Consider the following 18617-nt stretch of genomic DNA (forward strand, 5'->3'; position numbering starts at 1 on the left):
ACACACACGAGGGATGCGAAAAGGTGGCAAAAATGGGGCACAGTGTGGCGCCTCTGGCTGCAATTGTCTTGTCTTTTATAGTTCCGCCAGTTGCCAGCACTCACTAGAGATGCCAAAGTAACACAGAAAAGTACTCTCAAGATACGGGAAGCTCAGTAAAAAAGTTTACATTTCTGCATAAAATCGATTATGGATACATGGTTTTATAGACTTGTCAGTTTATATAGATTTTGTGGGTTTTTATCTATTTTTTAGAGCTTATGTAGTTTTAAAAATACTACAAATATTGTAAAAGTATAATATTTGTATTTGGAATTTGTGGGCTTTTACACGTTTTACTTTTAAAAATAAAAAAGGAATGTAAAAGTATAATATTATCTGGCTTAAACATAAATATGTGCCTTTGGCCATTGTCTTTTAACCTATTCAGCTATTTAGCTCATCTCACTTACTACTGAACTTTCTGGCCATGCCATGTCTAAGAGCACTGCGTTTGTAGGTCTTACGATCGCCCTAAGGGCAAACCCAACTGCCATTTAATTTGCCACTTAAGCCCGGGGCTGGGACTGATTTTTATTATAAAAGGGTTCCAGATCCCGTGACCTCGTAAAGCGACTGAATCTTAGGGCATTAAATGGTATATAGTTTTATTGCTAATTCAATGCTAACCGAAGATATTGTCATAGATTTTGTGCCAGATACTGCTGCGCTGGAACATTTCTTTTTCGTTGGCCTCCTGCACGTACAGTTGGTACCGCTTGAGGGTCTGTGGGTCGGCGGGTCCCCAGTTGGGCAGTGGCTCAAAGGCTTTCCGGATGCGGGCCCAGAGACCCAAGTGCGCGGGTTGCTCTTGCACGGCGGGAATGGCCCAGAAGAGCACCTGGCCCACGCCGAAGGCACTCAGGCACCAACCGAACACTGCCGGAAAAAAGGGGGAGATTCTATTAACCAGGATATCCGGGTCATGGGGTTAATCCCTTTCAGCTTACCGTATACACCCGTCTGGTAGGTGTAGTCCTTGTACTTGAGGGGCTCGTACAGCACCAAAGTGTAGATGAGAATTGTGAGCATCATCAGCGGCGTGATGACCGCCCAGCAGATGCGGTAATACAGCGAAGTCTTGATCCCAATCATGAACTCCACGTCCCGGCAGAGCCTCTTCACCCCGTAAATCCAGGCGATGGTCACCAGCTCGAAGATGGCCAAAACCAGGGCCACAAAGGTGGCCCCAAAGAAGTCCAGCAGGTTGAGCACGAACTGTCCACCGGGAGTGATGTACAGTAGTCCTAGGAGATACCCCACAATGGCTATGCCCACCACTATCGTCCAGTTGCGGAGGTGCCCGAACTGATCCTTGATCACGGTGGACAGGCAGGAGGCCATGCCCACATTGCTGCCAATGCCCAGGACGAAGAGCATGAGGAAGAAGAGCACGGAGAAGAGCTGCGGCAGGAACTTGAACTTGGCAATGGCATCCGGATACGAGATGAAGGCCAATCCCGGCCCGCCATTCACCACACTGGCTATGTCACTGGTGTTGTTCTCATGCGCCAGGTTGCCCAGAATCCCGAAGATAATCACACCGGATAGGAGGGAAGTGAAGGTGTCCAGTGTGGTCACTATGTTGGCATCCCTACAAAGCAGGAACTCAAGTAAATAGGCCAAACCCCAAGACGTCTCCACTCACCTGTAAATGTTGTGACCAAAGCGATTGTAGGAGGCGTACATGATGATGTTCCCGAAGCAGATGGCCAGCGAGAAGAACACCTGGGTGACGGCGGCGTACCAGACTTGCGGCTCCAGGAGCTTGTGCCACTGGGGGCGCAGGAAGTAGAGGACTCCGTCGAAGGCGCCGGGCAAACTGAGTGCCCTCACCAGCAGGACGAACATCACGGCGTACGGGAAGAGGGCCAGGAAGTAGGAGGCCTTGCCGGAACTCTTCACCCCCTTGAACATGATTCCCGCTATGATGACCCACGCCACGGCCAGTGCCAAGGCGAGACTCCAGCTGGGATACCCGATGCCGTCATCGATGCTGGCCTTCTCCCGCAGAATGATGTTCCTGTGGGGAAGGGAAATAAGGATACATGAACACCACATCCTGGACACCTGCTGGCCATCCACTCACGTGAAGTAGAACTCCGCCGAGGTGGTGCGCACTCCCGAGTTGACCAGACTGCTGTTGGCTGGACTGGTTTCCTGCGAAGCCGAGTCCAGGCACTCAGGTCCCCACTCCGCACGGCAGTAGCTCCACGGCAACGTCGGGTAGAAGGAGTCCACGAAGTAGCGCAGGGTTAGGGCCATTAACGTGGCGTAGTAGGTGGTCACGATGCCCGTGGCCAACACCTGGCCATAGCCAATGCCTGGGTTGAGAGGAGATAGGGGTTATCCCTTGATTTATCACACATTTTCAAAATTCACACCTTGAATTCGGTGTACCTTTGAGTGCCTTTCGGTTGCGGGGATTACTTAAGGTACACCCAAAAATCAATGGTCGAAATGGTCCTCAAATTTAGAAAATATTACCCAAGAAATTTATATATCATATTTTCTCATTTTACTATTTTGTATGCCATTTAGTTTTTTGGTGCTTAATGTTGAAAAGCAGTTAAGCTAACTTTCCTTAATTTATAAAAAAAATTGTAAATAGAACTTTCGTATGTAAAATATAGTTTTCAAAACTACAAAATAATTTTACTAACATCACAGTAGCTTAAAATTTGATACAAATTGTATTTAAAGAAAAGTTTGATTTGGGGTATGCAATTTACACCCCAGATCAAACTATTCTTTTTGAAGAAAAGAAATTTAAAGAAATGTTAAAGTTATGAGAGCATTTACATAAATGGACATAAAAATAATTACAGTACAAATGAACAATTTGCACATTTTTAAGTTCGTAACTTGGCTGAGAAATATTGTTTTGAAAGAATTTTTAGCTGTTGATAAATAGGTATTTGAATTTTCATTGCCCTTTGGTTTTATTTCTTATTAATAAAACCCAAGTTTGTTTTCCCACTTGATGCAGTTAAAATCTCTAAGTCCCCTAATTCTAATTACCCACTCACCTCTCATGATGGGCGAGAAGTCGTAGACCTTCACACTGCCGCGACTGGAGAACTGGCCGAGCAGCATTTCCAAGTAGTACACGGGTTTGCCCACCAGGACCAGGACGATTAGGTAGGGTATGACGAAGGCTCCTCCACCATTCTCCAAGGCGGTGAAGGGAAATCTCCAGACGTTGCCGAGACCCACACTCAATGCGATGCAGGACATGAGGAATTCGATGTCATTGTTCCAGCTGGCTCGCTGTTTTCCCTGCTGACCCGTCTCCACTCCCGGTTGGTCATCTCCAGGATCTCCCGATCCTGCAGTTTCAATCGGATTTGTTTTTTTCCCATTCACTGGATCATTCGGCTTGTATGCCCCTGGTATCGATATGGTTGAGGCATTCAGTGAGCCCACAAACGCCTGATTCATGTACCCATTGTTATTATTGTTGTTATTGCCTGTGGTTTCCATGTTGCAGCTGCAAATCAATCAGAAATGTGGTTACGCCAACCTTCAACTTAACTCGCTGCAACTTAAGGTTACACATCCAATAGTGGTCAAGTTGCGAGGCTCCAATTATGGCCATTGATGGAGAGCAATCACGATCAGTGGGGCAGTAATAACAAAGCCAAGCTGCCAAGTCACTGACCCACTGACTTAGACGATTAAGACGATTACATAACAATGGAGAGGTGGCGTTGCCGCCTTGATGCAGCCAAAACTGCATCAAACTGGTAAATGCAGCCGGGCCAAAAACGCTTGGCAATTTTGCTGCCAAAACCAGTTTCCTGGCCTTTTCAGGGAAAGGTCTCCAAGCGTCTGGCTTTTTGCCGCAGGCATTGCTGCCATTTGGGCCCCATTCATAACAACACCTCGGGTTTCTCATCCGATCATTTGTTTCCGATGCGAAACGGTAAACTTTCCTGATATCTCGAATTTCAGATTGATTTATTGGCCCCTCTGGAGGCTGGCAAACAAATAACCCTTCAAACTGTCTCGAAATTTTGCTTAACTTTCTCATAAACATTATCCAAATTGCCTTGCAACTATAAATAGCATTTCTATAAAAGGCAGTTGTCGTTTTCACTGTTTTTGGAAGTGCAATATTGAAAGTGCAAATAATTAACGCTTTCGATGCTCTATTCACTTCCTGATTGAAAACCAGTCGAAAAACCAAGACATTGGCCTTGTTATCGTAGACACACTAAACTAAACAGGTTAACAAGCTGTTTTATTTTGCTTTCATTAGCGATTGATATGGATATTCTATGCGTCACGGGAATATATAAATGCGAAGTTAAGGAGGATTTGTGTTATTGGAAATAATAATGACTCAGATCCGTTCTGTGGAACACAAAAAAAACACAAGCCATCCGGAATTCCCCAAGATCTTGTCTGAGATCAACATTTTTTAGGAACACACCTTCTCTCTAGGTAGAGTATCGCCAAGTCCACAATCGAATCTTTTAAGTAAACTCTTAAGTTTGTTTACTTTTTGGATGCCTCTAGATCGTGACAGTCTGTCTTTTGAGTTGCGCATGAGCAGCTGCCTTGCCGATTGTTCTCGTGGCAAAAATGGAAAGTAAAGGCACACAATGCAACTTGCAACCTGGCATGACGCAAAAATGTCAGAGTTGCAATTACCCGAAAATATGGCCTAAACAAAACAAAACCTCCTCGTTTTCGGTGGACTGTATTGGTGGTGTTTTGGTGGCGCTATAAAGCCAGACATCGCCACACGTTCTAAATGAGTTTTTATTATTTTATATTGGCAAGAGTCAATTATTTAATTGCACCCGAGGCGCTTGTTTTCCGCTGAAAGCTCTTTGTCTAAACGCTTTGACTGTTCCGTTTAGGTTTTAATTTATTGCATAAAAAAGTGTGACTGTCTGATACAATTTGAAAGTGTAATTAAGTTATGGCACTCAGATTCTCTCTCGCAAAAGTATCTTTTTGACTCACTTATCTGGCAGACGGAATTCACATAGTTTGCAGACATGCGATTCGAGAATCTTTACGGTGTCAATAAAGATATCGTGAATGAAAGGGTTTCGCAACGAACAGAAATGACCGCGTAAATTGAGAAAATCTACACCTGCACTTGGTTTTTATTCTAACAGGTAGCATTAAAAAAGTTTTTGGGTAAATTAAAACTATAATTAGGCCACCAAATTTATTGACGTAAAGTATATGACACGATCATATATTTTATGATTTGTAGGTGAAACACGCGACTTGACACATTTATGATAGTTTTTTGTTTATCTTTGATATCTCAAGTTGACAACCAAAAAATTGGGGTCGGGAAACATATTTTATTACTTTCACTCCACTTTGTGCCGGTTTTGTATCTTTTGTTTAGGTATGTGTTCTCAGGTCTTCTGCAAGTTTTAGCATCTTCGGTTTTAATTCCCTTTGAAGAATGGCTTTCGCGGTTTCTATTTTATTTTTATTTATTAAAATTTAATTTTTCTATCTATTTTGCAGTCACTTGATGTTGGTAAACAATTGAATTCCGCTGAAGTATTCAAGCGATCCGCTCACCGCGAACGCCAAAAGCTCACTGAGCAGCTCTTTTTGCCCAGCGGCGTCTCTGGGTTCGAATTCGGAATAAAAACAAAGAAAGAAATAACTCGAAAACGACAACAAACTACGAAAAACAAAAAACAAAAAACGAGTCAAGAGGTGTTTTGGGGAGCTAGCCATTAGACTTGACATAAGCCAAGGTAAGTGAAAATATGAAAATTAAGTTATTATCGGTTCGTCAGCGTGTCGCACTTTTGTATGTTTACGTATTTGGTTGGTAACCCCTGCGAACGTGCTTTAGAGTTTTTGTTTTGTTTTAGTAAGTGACATAAGCAATGTTAGTTTGGCTATTATTTTTAAGGAAAATATTATGAAGACGGCTTATAATTTCATATAATTATATAATTTCACCCTCAGAATTATAATATCTTTCATAACAATTTTAGCCATTGTTAACTAAAAATTACTTTGTGAAACATTGGTTATTTCTAAAATTAGTTATGTTATTTTCAATTGGTGTCAAAGACCTTTTTTCCTAAATTATTGTTTTCTTCTTTTAAGTTATTCGTAAAACTTATCAGTTATATTTCTAAGATGCATTTTGATCCTGATCATTGAAAATCATTGTCTGTTTTGTGCATAATTATCCATTGTCTTGTACTGTAAAATCATGAATGAAAAAGATTAAGCTTTTTAATAAGTAATAGTAATCATCCGTTAAAAAAATTTTTTTTTAAATTCTTACCAAAAGTAATACTGAAGTTCCATATTTCATCCATTTCATTATTTGATTTTCATCATAACTTGATTAGATTTTTTATCTTTGCGTTACAGAAAACTAACCGTAGTAAACGTTCTGATACCAATTGCTCTATGTTATTTGTTTTTGATTAAAATGTAATCGATTTTCCTCAGAATCGAATTCTATTTTAAGCTGCAACGCAATAATAAAGGTTTATGATATTTTTTTTAGAGAGAGATTATCAAAATTTAAAGCCTTGTCTGCAGATTGCAAACTTTCTGAGAAATTCATGTTCTAAGAATTTTGTAGGATTTCCGGAATTGATTATTCTAAGTACACAAAACAAAAACGGTATGAAAAGAACCAAGTTTGATAAGAAACCAATATAAATTTATTATTACTAACTACCTAATTGCAGTTTTTGGTTGGCGGCATCCAAAGCGAACGCCACACTGCATTTTGGTCATGAAAGTAAAAGCTCGTGTGTTGGAGCAAACATTTTAATTGGATGCAAATTTTCGACACTTGGCTGCTGTGGTTCGTTTACCGACTGCGGCTCAATTTTAGAGGAAAAGCGGTAGGTGTGGAAAAACATGGAAAAAGATGGGAAGTGGTGGCAAACAATTTTCGGTTTTTACTGGCATTAACACGCAAAATTGACCGCAACAAATTTACAGCATTTCCATGCGAGCAACTTTGGTGCGTGGGCGTATTGATCCCAACAATTCAATTAAAATCTCAACGATGCTGGCCAAGTGCTCTAAATCGCATTCCATCCCAATTGAATTACAGTAATGACATTTATTTTTACTTTTCAATTAAGCGCTATGGGATAGGAGATAGGCGAAAAGTCCCCAATCGCCGGCAAAAATGAAATCCTTTTGCCATTTAAAATGTAATTAATTTTTAATGCACACACATGCAGTGACGTTGACGGGTTTAATCTGTCTGTTTATGGATGAATTTTCCTCCGATTATCTGCCTGCATGTGTTTCTGTGGCTTATTTATTGGCCATTCGGTAATTGTTTGGATAAAAGACTTAGCAGCATTGTTGCGTAATGCTGAATATTCAGTTAATTCGATTAATAAAAGCTAATGAGTTCTGTAAGTGTATGCCTGCAGCTGATTGTCATTTTAATTGTTGCTCTTTTTGTGATTTATTTGTTTGGCAGGAAACAAGTTGGTTAGATCTTTCCTTCTATTTCGTTTATGTATTTAATTCTATGGCTGTTTTTTTGCTCTCTTGTTTCTTATTTAATTAGCTATTCCAGTTGGTCACTCCATTTAATTTTGGTCTGTTTGCCGGTTTGAATTCAACAGCAATTACAATTACAGGAATTATCTTGAATTTCACTAATTTGCTGGACTAATTTGGCATTTTAATGAGCCACGGAGCCGCAGAGAAGATGACAGTGCAGCAGCGAACTGTGAATTTATGGCCAACGAGCATTTCGGATTCGTTTTCGTGTTGACAAAAGGCCAAAACCAAAACCCTCTTACTAATTTTCCCAGTCATTTATCAAGCGTTAGCAGGGCATAAATCTCGTCTAAGCAAATAGCAGTGACAAGCCAACCAACGTAGTCTTGGCCAAAAGTCAAATCCAGGCCGTGGCCATAATGCTCCGCGTCACGCAATTGTCTTTTTGGTAGTGGAAAAGCGGGAATCGGGAGGAGTTGGCATTACATTTTACTGCCTTCGACTGGTGGACATTAAAAACAAAGGACAACAAATGTCGCGCAGACAATGAGGCAGGTAAACGTGGCCCGTTACAAGTTGGCAGTTGTTTTTAGCGGCATAAGGCATGTGGCACGTGGCAGGTTGGCAGCCAGGTTGATTTATGCAGTCGAGTGAGATGAAATATTGATGATTTAAATCCAACAGTCTGAAATGCCTCCTTGGGGCGCCGTTTTGCGGGTGTGAACGCACACAAGTGTGATTCCTGTGCGAACTCGATTTCATTTTGATCGCCATCCTGTGTGTTTACTTAATTAAAATTCCTGAAACTACCGCACTGAACTGGCCTTTTAATTGAATTTAAGCTGCAACTTTTGCATCGAGATGTGTTGGCACTTGCCGAATTAGTTGTATGAGATGTGGGTTAGCAATTAGCCGGATTACCTGGCCCAGCAGAGTAATTGGAATGAAATGCAATTTGGTTGCTATCTGTATGTGGGATCTGAGATCCGGGAATGCCGCAATTTGTTGGCACAGCCACAGTCGAGTATCTCTGGAGCAAAAAGGTTTTTCGAGTTGGCTGCATTCCAGCTAGGAAGTAAGAAAATAGCTCGTTATCTTGATGCTGCCGCATGGAGTGCCGTGCCACAAGTGTCAGCCACTCCAATGTAGCATACTTTCGGGCGGCGCCATTTGAATGGAAACCACATTAATCATACGCCCTGCGTGCTCGTGCCCTTTAAAAACGAAAAACTAATTGAGCTGTGGTCGCTGCATTTCTACATTTCTGCATTGCTGTTCTTTCTCGTGGTTCCTTATTTTCCATCGTCTCCTTGGCATATCACGCATACGCCACATTGTCCACATATCAGTTTTGCAGTATATTAAGTCATTCCCGTTGGCTGGTGTTTGACATCCACTGAGTGTGCATGTGTGTTTATGTATTTACATGTCTAAAAGCTTGTTAAAGTCACGTTTCTGGCAAATTCTATTATATTGTAAAGCATTTTTCCCTATTTTGCGGCAAGTGCCAAGCGGCAGCTGGCATCTGGCAGTCCGCTGCATGCCATAAAAATGTCTACGGCACACGCAACTTGACTCCGGTTGTAAGTTGGGGTCCCATCGCTCCGGCCAGAGCGCATTTCGTGCGTATGGAAAAAGAACGGGGCAACAAAAATCTGCAATTCATGCAATTTTCATGGAAAATTTGCCACGCCAAGAGAACAGAGAACCGAAAGCCAAGCAAGGACAACACACATCTGTGTACATATTCATGTGTATTAGGATCTGTGCTTTGAATGTCAAAATATTTGTGTGTTTGGCATTTCAAGCGTTAAATTTGTGCTGTCAACGCTCGTCCCGTCCCGGAAAAAACTCTCCATCTCGGTGTATTGTCTGAAAAGCAGAGATATTTTTGAGGTTTTCCTCACTCTATGTTTTTCCGTTTTGGGGCAAATTCACCGACGGAATCCAAATTAATTTGCCTAGCACGTGGGCCTCAGTGATTATGTCTGACTGGCTGCGTGTGTGTGTTTTTGTTTGAATTTGTCTTAAGTGCTAAAGTCCTTGGCTTGATACTTGGGAGATTACGGCTTACGTGAGGCATCGCCCAAAATGGGGAGTTCCACACGCCCTATTCCACTGGGACACTTTATATGGCATTTAAGAAATACTCCTAATAAATTGCAGCAATTATTTTTCAGCCGCTTAATGGATTGGCCTGGGACTTCATAAATGTGCAGTATTATGCATTAGTCAAAGAAAACTATATGATGAAAAGCAATGAAAGCAAATGACAGTTTAGGTTTAAGTCTTGAATAAAGTATAAGGTAGCTCTAAAGTGCTTTTACTTAAGGCATTGTGAAGGCTATTATATAAAATGCAATGGGTATTTTAGTGACTGCAAATATTTCTGACTTGCTTGTTTAAAAAACCCCAAAAAATCAAGCAACAAATTTGACTGTTAATGAATATAAGCCACGAACAAAACAATCAAATATACTGCATAAAATATGTGTTATTGACTGGGATAATTTATTTAGCTGAGAGAAGAACGGCAGCCTACAAATTTACTTATAATCCGGATAATGGAATCACTAACGAACTTCAGCTTCCTCCCCTTTTGATCGAATATACCATTTGTATAGGTTTGGATCCTATATCTTTGTATCTTACTTCCATTGATTCTGTAGAGTCATTAATCATTTGTTGCTTTGTGGTTTTTGATCAGTTGGCTTAGATTTGGGGCGCTGTTTATTGCCGGAATCCTTCGAATCCGATTCGCAAGGTGGGCTGGTACTACTGTCTTCGTTCGGATCCTTGCACTCGGTAGCCGGCTCATCGGGAATAGTCCTTTTCACGGTCTTTCCATCCTTCGTTATCAGCAGGATTTTCATTGTACGATTTTGTATATTTATCCAATTTTTGTTGTTTTTAAACTTAAAGCATTTGAAACATATTCGTCTAACAAAGGCCTACCAAGATAAGAGAGTTTTGGTGCGTGGAATCCCATAGACTTCCGTTAATCTTAATGCTTTAAGCTTTTCCAGTTTTTCCATTGGCTTTGAGTTTTCCGCCGAAAGTAGGCAATGAAAACAGAGAAGATAAATGAAGACCAAGGCAGCCGGCAAACAAGCCCGCCCACTTTATCCTTCGTCCTTCCGCTCTGCGGCAGATTTGTGGTCGGAGTTGAGTCTAAAAATATGCCGTTTGCCACGCCCCCTTGCCGCCTTCCGCCTTTCGCCCACACGTGATGTTTCCGGGAAGCGTTGTCGGCTTGTTTGCCCTGGCTGCATGTGGAAAGTGGCACATAATTAATTCAAATTAATTACGAATTGTGTGGAATTAGTGCTTGTGGCAAGTCCTGAAACGAGCCCCAGATCCTGGGTATCCTTTCGCCTTTCGCCAAGAGATCCCGGGTCGATGTTCGGCCTACATTTCCCGGCAGATTTTTCGCTCCGTCCCCTTCAATTTCCGAATTCATTTCACTAAAATGCTAATTCTTCGCCAGCCAAAAGTCAGTCTCTCTCTATTGTGTGTTTGTCTGACCCAATTAGGCAAATTTGCAACAAACTCATAAACTGGGGCGTCGTCAGCTAACTGCAGCGATAAGTGGGCGTGGCTGATGGCCTGGCGTTTATAAATCAATTATGCAGCGATTGCACGCTCATTAGTGTCAAACTCAATTAACGCTTTGACAGTTTGTGCAGGGTTCAAATCGGGCTGAACAGGAGAATAGAGAATAATAGGACGACATACGACGGGTGACAACAACACGGATTGGGGTCAGTTCCGCTGTCCAACGGTCGACTCAAGTTCAAGCCCCTAATTGGCTATGCTGATCCGGATGGCGGAGTTCGAAGCCCAATCCCGTCGACCCCCTGAAACTGACAGGAGCTGCAGCGATTAGGGGCGATAATGAGCTGAAGTCCCTTAATCGATTGTTTGCCAACGGAAATGATTTTACGTTGTGTATTCCATAAGCCATCGCTTAGCAGGGGATTAGTTTTGCTTGATAATTATGAATTACTAAGCGTGAAAATAGCGAAGGCATTATGGGGTTAACTATACTGGAGATAAACCATTTAATGTCTCAAAAAAATGAAATTCCTATAAATAATTGTAAATTTGTATTGGTTGCTAATCTATACTTAAACTAAGCGAGAAAATAGCCTGAGCAATAAAGGGTTTACTTTACAGGGGATAAATGTTTTAAATTCTTAAAAAATTTAATTCTAATGGGACTTTAATTCAGAAGCACCCATATATAATGAAAAAGTAGAAAAGGTTTGAGGATTAGACTACATACCTATCTTATCTTAAATTTCAGTTTGGTATGAAGTATATTTAAAAATTATAATTTTAACCTTGTCCTAGTGATTTAAGTGAAATGAGATAATAAATAAGGAGTATAGTTAAATTTATTACCAGAGATTTTAATCGATTTTAAATTAACAATTCAACTTTAATATATATGTGATAAGTAATAACGTCTAATGGGATTTCTATTAGCAGGAGAGATAAGTCTAGATGACCTTGTAAGACTTTAGATAATCTCTACGTTTAAATATGTCTTCACTTCTTGTGCCTGACTTTCTCCTCTGAAATGTTAATCTCGAGCGACCTTCGCCGAATCATCAGCAATGCTCTTGGTTTTCAGGCCGGACTTTAAGTCTGCGGGGCATTCTGGCATTCATGGTGGACCGCAGACAATGCCGGCCAGATCCATTCAGATATCTGGGCCCATTTTCAGCTGCGACCGGTGTTTTATATCATAATTGCAATCTTGCATAAATGCGTACGCCCGAGTTTTTGAAGTACACCAAATGAGTGAGTGTGTGTTTACGTTGGGCTTATGTTTGTGTGTGTGTGTGTTTGTGTTTGCAGTTGTGTGCTGGTATCGGTATGCCATGTTTGTTTGTCCTTCGGATCGTCATTTTAGTATGCGTCTTTTTTACAGCTTCAACGGTAAAAGCAATCCCAGGCAGCCATCTATGGAATCCCTGCCATCATTATCATCGTCATCGTGTATGGAACACGTGTTGTCTCCTCGCCCAAAACAAACCCCCTCCCCCGAAACCCCCAACCCTCACCATCCGCATCTAACAAACCAGCCAACCTCGCCATGTCCATGACACACTTGCTCCACAATCTGTGTTAGTGCGAACGAGGTGTGTGGTGTGTGCATATCTCAGTGTTTGCATCTGTGGGCACTCCACCACCCACCCATAGAACCCCCCAACCACCCAGCCACCCAACCACCCATTTGCCCACTGCAAACATCTGTTCCCCCTCCCCCTATGAAACGCATTGAAACGCGTTTTGTTTGCTCTGGCTGGTCAGCAGAGGAGCATTGAGGTCACTTGGCCTGCATGTTATTACCCAGGCTCCAAGCTCCAAGCTTCAGGCTTCAGGCACCATGCTCCAGGACCTCGAACCTGCCCCCTCCCACCGCCCAGAAGCGATTCGCCTGATTTCTTTCATTCTACGCCACGTTTGCTCCATTAGCACTCAATCATTGGCTGATAGCAGGACCACTCGTGCATCAAATTAATACCAAACACCAAGCGAAAATGTCATCAATAACGCTCATCGGCGCCAGCGGCTCAAGTAGCCCGGAATCCGGCCAAAAACCCCCCACCTCCCCCCCACCGCCTTCCGGCCACGTGACCAAGTTAATTTGGCGTTCTGGCCACAAACAATTAGTAAGCAAAACAAAGCAATTACAATAGGAGGAGCAGGAGCAGGGGATTTCGACGAAAGGATAGACAACCCCTGGAGTTACACTTGCCAACGGCACATTAAGTCTACGGTTTAATGGTGTTAATTTAACAATTTTATTTATCATGATGCTTTGCGAAAAATCGACTAAAATTAAATTGTTGAGCTGTAAATGCCAATTGATTGGAAATTTTGGAACGAATTTAAGGAGGTATGGAATGTCATACATCTAAACATAATTTCCAAGGGTCTTAATCAAAAAACCGAAACTAAAGTTAATTTTTTCAAATTTTGCTCAAAAACTATCAATTTAGAAGGGCTTATTTGACATAACTTCGCCAAAATAAGTCGGAGAGCCAAAGGAATGACTGTTTTCTGCAGCTGGGAACCTATACTATCAATTCCAGGTCGATTTGGAAAAAATTAATTTTTTGACCGATTTCCGCATTTTTTGTAAGGGGTTACATTGTCTTTTTTGGCGAAAAACGACCAAAATTAAATTTTTGAGCTGTGAATGCCACTCGATTGGAAATTTTACAACGAATTCAACGAGGTATGACATTCCAACATATGACCATTATTTCCAGGGGTTTTGATCAAAAAACCGATAAAAAAGTTGATTTTTCCGGATCTCCAGATTTTGTCATTTTTCATAAGGGGGTTTTTTTGCTAAAACTGGGTCAAAATTAAATTTTTTAGCTGTGAATGCCACTCGTTAGGAAATTTTATAACGAATTCATCGAGGTATGACATTCCAATATGTGACCATTATTTCCACGTGTTTTGATCAAAAAACCGAGAAAAAAGTTCATTTTTACGGATCTTCGAATTTCGGGGTTTTTTATAAGGGGTTACATTATCATTTCTGGCGAAAAATAGACCAAAATAAAATTGTTGAGCTGTGAATGCCTTTCAATTGGAAATTTTATAACGAATTCAACGAGATATGACATTCAAACATTTGACCATTATTTCCAATGATTTTGATCAAAAAACCGTAGCTGGAGTGAATTGTTTCGGGCTTTTGGCCATACCAAAATTTTTTAACGGATTTTGGTTTTAACATAGCCTAAATAAGATTTTTGTATTTTAATTGGTATTTCTTCTCAAATATTTAGTTCTACGCTTGTCAGTGCTTTATATAATAGTATTAATTCATGTTCATAAGCCTCTAGAGTGTTCTTTGCGCACAGAAACCCCTTTGTTGACCTAAGCCCCATTTATGTAGTCCAGTTTTTGGCCGTTTAAGTGCCCCGAACTATTGCATTCGGTGGCATCGACACTCACAAACCTACTCACGACCGCTTAATTTGGGCACATGTCTGCGTTAGTTGGCTCAATTAAAACCCTCGGCGGTTGGTTTGCGGGTGTTTTGGCCTGCGGCCATCCCCTCCACGATTTTGTGGCGGCACTCGCTGCAGGATATGCATATCCAGGCATCTATGTACATATATGTGTAGAGAGATCCCTTTCGTAGCCATGCAAATCGCAATGACACTCCATATATCAGGGGATTAGCTGCGAATCTGGAATGTTTTTAATGATAGCGAGTCCCTGAGACAAAGTGCGCATAAAGTGCATTCAAAATGACATTATCGGAGCCGCACTACATACATATATAGACATGATTCCGGCAGTGGCTGAGGGTTAAAGGGCGGAACATCAAAGCTGAGTACGTGCCACGGGGCTTTTATGCAAATTTCCGTTGCCAACCTTTCGCATGCATTTTATGCATGCCCTTGCCATTTTCCGGTTTTTCCTTTTTTTTGGCCTTCTTTTTCGTGATGGTCTTATCCCCCTTCAATTGGCAAACAATTCGATTTTATTTGATTTAATTTCGTTCTTTTTATCTCGTTTATGGAAGCCGGAGTGTGAGTAAAAAAACTTTTTGCTTTAACTCGGCAAAGTCAATTAGGGCAACTGTGCAAACATTTGTTTACACATTCACAGACTGGATGGAAGTGGAAAAGGGAAAGAGCCAATGGACCATTTGAACTCGGTGCTACTACCAACTGCCATTGGCAACGTTTTGCTTAATTAACATTAAATTGTGTTGTACTACAAGCGCCCCATCGTAACCGAGTCTTATCCTCCACCCAGAAAAGTGTTAAGACAAAGGCAAATTGCCACTAAATTGGCACTTAAGGAATTTCGCTGAGCTGGCCAAAGGACGATGTCCTTCTTTTGCCCCCTTCGACTGTCAATTAAAGCCCAACTGATGTTTAACAATTTAATTATGAAACTTAACGAGTTTATGTTGAACTACAGCCTGAAACTGCCTGTAAATGGCATCGAAACCTGCCCTTTGGGCAATTGTAAAAGACGAACGTCTTTCCCCCTGTCATCACAATATTTTGTTTGTTTTTGGTTAAATAATTGCAATTTTTCAGTATCTGTGTATATCCAATTAAATTTAATTTAATTAAACATAGCTTAGATATTTGAAAGTTTTTTAAAAAATGTATTATTTAATTTGAAAATATTCTTACCTAATTTCACTTTTGTCTTTAGGTAAATAATTGCAATTAGCTTGATGTATATTTTCTTAGTGTCTCGTATTAAGTTTATTTACTTTTTACTAACCCATTTTTAATATAAATAACATACCTCAGATGTTTCTCAGTTTAGTTTTCTTTCATCAGCTCTCAACCCAATTTACTTCGCATTGCAATTATGATATTCAAAAGAATTGGTTGAACCAATTTTGGATATTAGCCGGCTACATCTTTGCCTATTTAGCCCTGCAATTTTCGTGGCTGGGTTTTTGTTGGCCCTAACCATTCAATTATCCGGGCACAAAGGAAGCCTTCATTAGCAGCCAAACGACTTTTAAATTTGCTTCTAATTATTGTGCATTTGTTGGGCAGTTATGCATTTTCCCGCTTGACTTGGCCTTACCACCACTGGCACTTCATCTGCACTTTTCCGAGGGTGTATGCCCCGTGTATTTATGGGCCGGGGCAAACGTTGCATTTGTGCAGTAGTTTTTAATGAGTTTTTGTTGTTTTTTCGACGGCGTTTGGAAAAGTTTCCATAGCCCTGCCACTGATGCCCGACTGACTAGATGACAGACTGAGTGGAAACGCTTGACTGGCCGACTTGGACTGCAGGCACTCGAAAAACTAATCAGCGCGGCCAAAGTTTTTCCTGGCGGCCAGCTGAAAAGCTTTGCTATCCCAGCCTGGTTTGTTTTTCCTGGCCCTCCTGGCCAAAAGACTTTACAACATAATTAAGATTGTTGCGAGCGACTTGAGTGCGTTTAATGAGGAACGGCCAAGGCAGCCACTGGCTTTTCCACAGTTTTCCTTGTTTTGCGCAAAAGTTTGCAACATCAAGAAGAAAAGGGGGGAGGGGGGGAACATTTTCGGGCTCGTTACTTATCTTGCTCATTTCCTTTCAGTGCACTTTTGTGTTGGGCATTAACATGGTCATTATATCCTGCATCCTGGGCTGCACATAATGTCCGTTGGCCAGCTGCACTTGCCAGCCACTTCTTTTTTTCGGGGGCCTTTGTTTCTGGCCATAATATGAATTATGTGCGCCGCTCAAGTGTTTCCCGCACCCAATTGCATAATCATAATCATATGAATTTCCTTTAGGAGCTTTAGCAGCACGAGTATCTTCCCCAGGATATCCCCATCTGTATCTGTTTATCTACTGCTCGGGTTTTTGTTTCGCACCTCCGGCCATAAAACTAACTATTATTCGCACTCTCTGGCTAATGTGCTAAAAGTTCAGCGCACGCTCCAGTGGTTTTATGGCTTCAAAGGCGTGGAAAACACGCCGGGAAATCCCCTTATCGGACTACCGCTCTTCCGGCAGACCACTAATCTTGGAGCATTTAGTTTTCATTATAGGCACTTGACTGAACAATTTTATTGTGCTGCTTATAAATAAAGCCGCACTCGGTGGAGAGTATTGTTCCACTGAGTTATTTTAATTTGTTTCTAATTTATGTTATGTTTGTGTATTCAATCTCTAATGGAGTCTTTTAACCATACAACATAGTACGTTCTAAAAAACATAAGTATTGTTATATGAAATATAATTAATTTTTATTCTAGCAATATTGTTTTAGTTGAAGTCCTTAAGATCAATTAAAAATGGGATGTAAATGAAAAATATTTACATTTGTCGGGCCTGGTTTTTAATTCGGCTACCAATATTTAAAAAAACAAAAGCCGAAGCAATCTTAAACTAGTCAAAGCTGAATTTAAAACCCTACATAAAATAAATATGTGCATTTACATTCCAGTTTCACTCTATGATTTTTATATAACCATTACTTATTCAGTTGTGAAAAAATAGCAATTAATAAAGCAACAGTTTTAATTTTAAAACCAATATTTGCCTCACTCTAATAAAACTTACAAGAGTTCACCGTGAAAAAATTCGAAAGTGAGAAATTGGCAAATGGACCAAAAAGAGTTCACGATTCCGTTCGACTTCAATTAACAAACCAACATGCAAATGTGGTTCGGATTCCCGAATCAAAAAATCAACTTTGCATTTGCCCTTACTACCATTTTACTCATTTACTATCATGTCCTTTTTCACCATGATGTCCTTTTTTGTGTGAGTTTCCCAGAGCTGGGTGCTAAATGTCAGCAATGCAATTAAATCGGCAATGGCCAGTGAGGAAAAGGGATCTGGTGGGAAATTCTCTGGGGTTCTCGGGAAAAGCTGGGAGTTTGCCGGGCGCGTTATAAAATTATGAGGCGAAATTGGATTTAAAAACAACCAAGCTGTCCTGGTCTCTAAAGTGGGAAAAGCTGGCTAAGAGGGTGGATGAGAATGAGAAATGTTGGCGCCATTAGCGCCATTTTCTTTGGATGTCCCTCGATGTCCTTCGCTTCCGCTCCTTTTTGCTTCTCCTCATTTTTTTCCTCTGCGGCTGCTGCATTTGATGAGTTGAAAATTGTAATTAAACTGCGTTTGTTGTCATTGCATTTAAAAATAATAATAATAAATAATGCATAATAGGGGCGGAGTGGGACAAAAGCCAAGTCTGCTGCAAGGGAAATGAATGGAAATGAAGGCAAGGATTTGGCCAACGTTATCCTGGACTGCAGCCGTACTTAACTATTAAAACTTTGGCAGGCTGGCAGTTGGCAACTTCATGAAATGACGTGCGAAAAAGTACGGTGAGGAGAGCAAATGAAATGAATGAAATCCGATGAAATACAGAAAATATGACGGAGTGAAAAGGGTTTTTGTCAGCTCCGCTTGGGCCTGCTGAAAACGCTTTAATTAAAGTGAAACGCAAACATTTCAATTAAGAAGCGACTGTAAGCTGATTTCAATCTGGCTAAAAGGGATAACTTCCTGCAGACATTTTGTCCCTTGCCTTTTGCCCTTTTTCGCTTTTCCGGCTGGCTTTTCCTCAATGTCCTTCGTTCGCT

General features: G+C 41.1%; 2 protein-coding genes across 3 annotated transcripts in view; one reads left to right on the forward strand and one right to left on the reverse strand.

The window, feature by feature from the left end:
• Nucleotides 1-622: 622 nt before the first annotated feature.
• Nucleotides 623-5772, reverse strand: LOC108040865 (sodium-dependent nutrient amino acid transporter 1). 2 transcript variants are annotated; one of them, XM_017118519.1, is made up of 6 exons: nucleotides 5543-5772; nucleotides 3069-3529; nucleotides 2129-2363; nucleotides 1688-2062; nucleotides 990-1633; nucleotides 623-918 (listed from the first exon to the last, which is right to left on the reverse strand). In XM_017118519.1, the coding sequence occupies exons 1-6, from the start codon at nucleotides 5767-5769 to the stop codon at nucleotides 665-667; spliced, it is 2196 nt and encodes a 731-aa protein (XP_016974008.1). In that variant the 5' UTR covers nucleotides 5770-5772; the 3' UTR covers nucleotides 623-664. The 2 variants fall into 2 exon arrangements, with proteins under 2 accessions (XP_016974008.1, XP_016974009.1); XM_017118520.2 differs by having other exon boundaries at nucleotides 5374-5758.
• The window catches only part of LOC108040864 (ataxin-2 homolog), a 29853-nt gene continuing 16915 nt past the window's right edge, over nucleotides 5680-18617 (forward strand). The window contains 1 exon segment of the mRNA XM_017118518.1: nucleotides 5680-5777. The gene's annotated coding sequence lies outside the window, so the exon portion shown is untranslated.

Source organism: Drosophila rhopaloa, unplaced genomic scaffold (assembly GCF_018152115.1).
Source record: "Drosophila rhopaloa isolate 14029-0021.01 unplaced genomic scaffold, ASM1815211v1 contig_115, whole genome shotgun sequence".
Classification (NCBI taxonomy): Eukaryota; Metazoa; Arthropoda; class Insecta; order Diptera; family Drosophilidae; genus Drosophila; species Drosophila rhopaloa.

What these genes read in the sequence shown, in the direction of transcription:
- LOC108040865 (XM_017118519.1), bottom strand. Translation starts at nt 5,769, where the DNA reads ATGTCAAGTCTAATGGCTAGCTCCCCAAAACACCTCTTGACTCGTTTT. An exon ending in CTTCTCGCCCATCATGAGAG is followed by an intron (nt 2,364 to 3,068) that starts GTGAGTGGGTAA and finishes CTCTCAACCCAG; the next exon opens with GCATTGGCTATGGCCAGGTG. An exon ending in CTACCAGACGGGTGTATACG is followed by an intron (nt 919 to 989) that starts GTAAGCTGAAAG and finishes TTTTTCCGGCAG; the next exon opens with TGTTCGGTTGGTGCCTGAGT.